Raw genomic sequence first — 4,582 nt, forward strand, 5'->3', positions numbered from 1 at the left:
GTTGCAAGATGAGGAAGCTCCCCCTGCACATCCATCCCTGCAGCAAGAGGGAGCATAAGCAAACAGCACAAAGCTTCACATCTGTGCCCAGTGCAGGTCTGTTACAGGGTGTATTTGGGATGATGGCACCAGTCATGGATGTGAGCAGGAAAAGGGCCTTTCTGTATCCCCCACACATCCAGAAAGGGACAGATTGCTGCTGAATTTCAGAGTTATCCCTGCTGCTGTTGTTAAAAGTTCAAGCTCTTTCTGCTGCCGCCTTTTGCAGCCTTCTATTCGTAGTGCTAAACTACTTCATTGGCATGAGGGCCTTTCATAGAAAGTCACCTTACTTTCTGAAGGGGTTACTGGGACAAAATAGGGAAGTGTGTTAAAGAAAGACAGAGGAAACCTCTCAGGGCCTCGGGCAGAAATAAATCCCAGTGCTGCACATTTGGAAGAGGAAAACCTCTTTAATAGTCAAATGATCTGTTTTGAAAACAAAACGCTGACAGAAGATGAATTATGTACATCTTGAAATGTTCTGAAGCAGCAACAGTGCTGCGTGTCGGGTTCTGGACAGAGAAAATCCTGTAGAGCTCTGCTGTATTGCTGGTGTTATGGAGTTGGTCACTTAAATGTTTCTTGTCCTCATTGGCACCAAAGGGTGCATGAGAAATGCTGCAGGTGTCTGGCTTTGTGTCCCACACCAGGGTGTTGCTGAAAAATGGCTCTTTATTGCTTGGATAGACACTGTTCCAGAGCTGCCATCCCATAAAGGTTGGCCCACTCCTCCCCGTGGTGTGATAGGATCACTTCCCTGCATGGCTTGCTGGCTCTGGCCAACTCAACCAGCACAGCCTGGAAAGCAGCAATGAGCTCAAAATCCACTGAGGCTGCAGTGACGCGTGTCAGCAACTCTGAGAGCTCTTCCAGCCACTGTGCCTGGAGCACAGCCTGTGGCAACCAGGGGAAAAGAGGCACGCAGCTGGCCAAGGCCTGCATCCCCAGGAACCAGAGTTCACGGATGTCATCCCAGGCACTCACGTAGGCAGGGGATACAGCCAGGGCCAAGCCATGGCTACCAGGATCTGCTTGGGCTGTGTGAGCCTGGGACAAGAAGCAAATGGTGGCTCTGAAGAATTCCTTTGCAGACCCAGTCTTCTGAAGAACTGAAAGAAAAAGGAAACGAATGAGTTGATTCAATACTTGGCCAAAGGAGGGACCCTTTAGGCTGGCCTGCAGCAGGGCTTTCAGGGAGAGCACAATGCTATGCTCCATGCTGCTCCCCAGCCATTCAGCCTGCATACTCCTTTCTCCTCTGGGATTTTGGTTTTGTCACACTTCCAATGACAGAAGCCCTACGTGAAACTGGGTCTGTTCCTCTTACATTCTGGGGTCCTCAGTCTGTGCAGAGCAATGTGCTGCTTTGCCATTAAGAATGCTTCTTACCTGCTGAACTTGAAAGGATCCTTGCCATCATCAAGCCCAGAGTGGCAATGTTGGCTGCTAGAACCAGGTGATCCTTCTGAGGTAGAAGGAAGGGAAGAGACTTCAGCAACGTGTCCATCAAAGAAGAGAAGGTTTTCTCCTGCCTAGAGAGAAAGAAAACCCTGAGAAACTTCCTGAGCAGAGCCAGACACACTTGATAAATGCAGCATTAAAAAAAGTGATGAGATTGGCACTGAGAAAAGGAGTATCACTTTTTCAGTACAGGTGTCTTAAAGGAACCTGGAAGCTCATCTCTCATTGCATCCCCTCCCTTCCACCTGATAGTTTTAAAGCAAGCTTCTGTGGTTCTGTTACCTGATGAGGTTTGGTGCAGTCACAACCAGGTTAAGGAAGATCCCACATAAAGTCTGTAGACTCATCTCAGTGCTTGTCAGGGACCCAGGCTGAGAGGTCAGCACCCCCCACTGATGCAGGAAGTAGTCACACAGTAGTGCTGGTGCCCCTTCTGAGATGAGGATATCTCTGGGTCTGTCCTCTGCTGTTAAATGGCAAAATCCAGGTAGCAAAAATCTGTAAGGTGGAAGAAAAATTGAAAACAAAAGGTGTAGAGTGCAGAGATCTGGGGTCTAAGCCCTGGATTTACATCCAGCAGGGGGAAAAAAGAGCCATAGAATTGGTACTGCAGAGAGAACAGAAAAGAGAAATTACTCTCAAAATCATCTCAACCAGTAACACAGTGGTGTTGGTTCCTTATGCCTGAGGGGAAATGTACTGAAATCTTACAGAAGAGACCATGTAGGCTGATCTGCTTCTATAAAGACCCTATTCTTCTCCCTGCTTGCTATAGCTAAAGCCTAGACACACAACTTCGAGAAGTCTTCCCTGCCTCTTAGTCCCTGTGTGCAGCTGCCATCTCACATTAGTCATACATGCAGGGCTTGGACAGCTGCATTGCACTGCGGCAGTTCCAGTTGCCTCTTTCACAGCAAAGGATCAACGAGAACTTGACCTAAATACAGGATGCATTTCTCTGGACGCAGGAAAAAAAGAGTTATTTTGTGTTGAAATGCATCAGCTCTGTACTTTAAATACACACCTCAGAGCATCCTGGCCTAAGATGGAGCTGTCGCTGCTGACCAGCCCAGCTGTCTGGGGAAGATTCTCTGCTGGGCCACCCTCTTTGAAAAGCTTCCTGGCATAACGGACAAGGAAAGGCAAGAGCTCACAGATCTCCTGCTTGAGGGAGGATGTCTCTTCTGCCATCCAGGCTCCAAGGATTCGAACGGAAGCGAACACGAAAGGATCTTGTAGCTCCTCCTCTTTCACCTGCGTACAGAAATAAGCAGATGGTAGAAAAAGATGAAAAACACAGTGGGCCAAGATGCATATTTTGGTGTACGCAGCTTATGGATGTGAGCTGCTAGAGCAAGCCTGGGCTTCTGTGGCTATAGTAGATGCTGCTTTTCTTATTCTGAGGTAGGAAAAGGATGGAATATAAGAACAAGAATCACAGTAATCACTGAGTTATTAATTTGCTACCTTGTGATCTATCAGTCTGGATGCATCATACTGTATCCACACGTGGGTAAGAGGAAGACCCAGTTTAAGCACTGTAGGAGCTGTTTAAAAGCCTCCCAGAGAAATCTACAGTGAACAGACATCAAAGGTGTTCCTTGCTTGAAAGTTCTTTACCTGTCTCAAGTAAAATACTACAGCTCCAAATGCTTCCTCCATGATCCTCATGAGCTGCATTCGCTGTGCTTCATCTAGCAGTGATTCCTCTTCTTTCAGACATTCCTGGATCCCCATCTCGATAAGGACATAGCAGGCTGTTACCACTTCTTTTTTCCCCTCCACCTCCAAGGGCTCAGGCTCCTCTAGGGTTAAACGGACCTCCACACAAGCCAAGTTCACCAGCAAGGCCAGGAACTTGCTGCCAGTACTCCCTGCTGGGATCCACTCCGACCCGCAGGCCTGCGTGAGGCTGGCAGCAAGCTTCAGGGCAGGGTCCCGCTGGGACTGGCTGAGTTTACTGCCCAGAATGCTGGCCAGCCCTTTGTAAAGCTGACGGACGCACTCAGAGCCCTGTGAGACTTCAGCGAGTGGTGGTGAGAGGGGGATGAAGCGAGGCAGAAGCTCACACAGCTCAAACTTGCTCCCGTCTTCAGCCCTGACGAACTCCTCAGAGAGCTTGCTCAGCACAGCCAGGAGGTGGGGAGCATCTCTCTGCCAGCACTTCGCCTCCGATACTGCCAGCAGCCCCAAGAGCAGCGCCAGGGCACGCTCAGAGCCATAACCACCATTCACGTAAGCCTGGCACAGAGCAGAGGCCGCTCCTTTGGTCACCATCTCCCTGGGGCCTCTGGGAGTGGCCAGAACAGCAGCCAGGCACTGGTACGCATCATCCACCATGGACGTGCAGTCTGGCTGACAGGGGGACAGCAGGACGTCAGCGAAGGTCGGGATTTTGTTCAGGACCTGCGAGTGGCCGGCCAGCTCCGGCTCGGTGCAGAAGCACGCCAGCAGGGTGAGGCCCAGCGCCCTGAACGTGTGCTCGGGGCAGCCCGGCGGCGCCTGCCTGGAGCTCAGCAGGCGGTTGGGGAACGTGAAGCCGATCGCGTCGAAGATCTGGCGCCGGGTCTTCGAGTCCAGATCTCCGGCTCTGACCGCTTTGGTCACCTGGAAGGTAAAGACGGTGAATAGCAGAAGGCTCGCTACGGCCGTCGGTGCTCCCGGGACCGACGAGCGGAGGCCCGGGCCCGGCGGTGACGCAGCCTTACCAGGAGCAGGGCTGCCAGCTGCTCGCTGTCGTTCCTGGCGTCCCTCAGCACCTCCAGGCACTTCTTCAGCGTGGCGGCTCCGGGTCCCGAGGCCATGGCGACCGGCGCGGCTCCACGCGGACAGGCGGCTATTTTCTGGATAGCAAACGGAACCGGACCGCCGCGGCACGCGCGCGATCCACCCGGACGCCGCCACCGCGGCCCCGCAACGCCTCTCGGCCAATCAGAGTGCTCGCACCGCGCCCCCAGCCAATCGGCCGCCTCCTTGTTGCGTAGTTCCCGAAGCCGCGTCCTGTGGGCAAATCCCCCGCGGCGGCGCGGCCGACCCCGCCCGGGGCTGCGGGAGGAGCGGCAGCGCGAGGCCCCTCCCC

The 4,582-nt window shown here is 52.9% G+C and overlaps 1 protein-coding gene across 1 annotated transcript; it reads right to left on the bottom strand.

The window, feature by feature from the left end:
- Nucleotides 1-431: 431 nt before the first annotated feature.
- NCDN (neurochondrin) lies at nt 432-4,418 on the bottom strand. Its single transcript, NM_001030901.2, has 6 exons — nt 4,212-4,418; nt 3,124-4,110; nt 2,528-2,757; nt 1,786-2,001; nt 1,432-1,574; nt 432-1,151 (listed from the first exon to the last, which is right to left on the bottom strand). Exons 1-6 carry the CDS (start codon nt 4,305-4,307, stop codon nt 715-717), a joined length of 2,109 nt encoding a protein of 702 aa, NP_001026072.2. The 5' UTR covers nt 4,308-4,418; the 3' UTR covers nt 432-714.
- Nucleotides 4,419-4,582: the final 164 nt, after the last annotated feature.

Source organism: Gallus gallus, chromosome 23 (genome assembly GCF_016699485.2).
Source record: "Gallus gallus isolate bGalGal1 chromosome 23, bGalGal1.mat.broiler.GRCg7b, whole genome shotgun sequence".
Taxonomy (NCBI): Eukaryota; Metazoa; Chordata; class Aves; order Galliformes; family Phasianidae; genus Gallus; species Gallus gallus.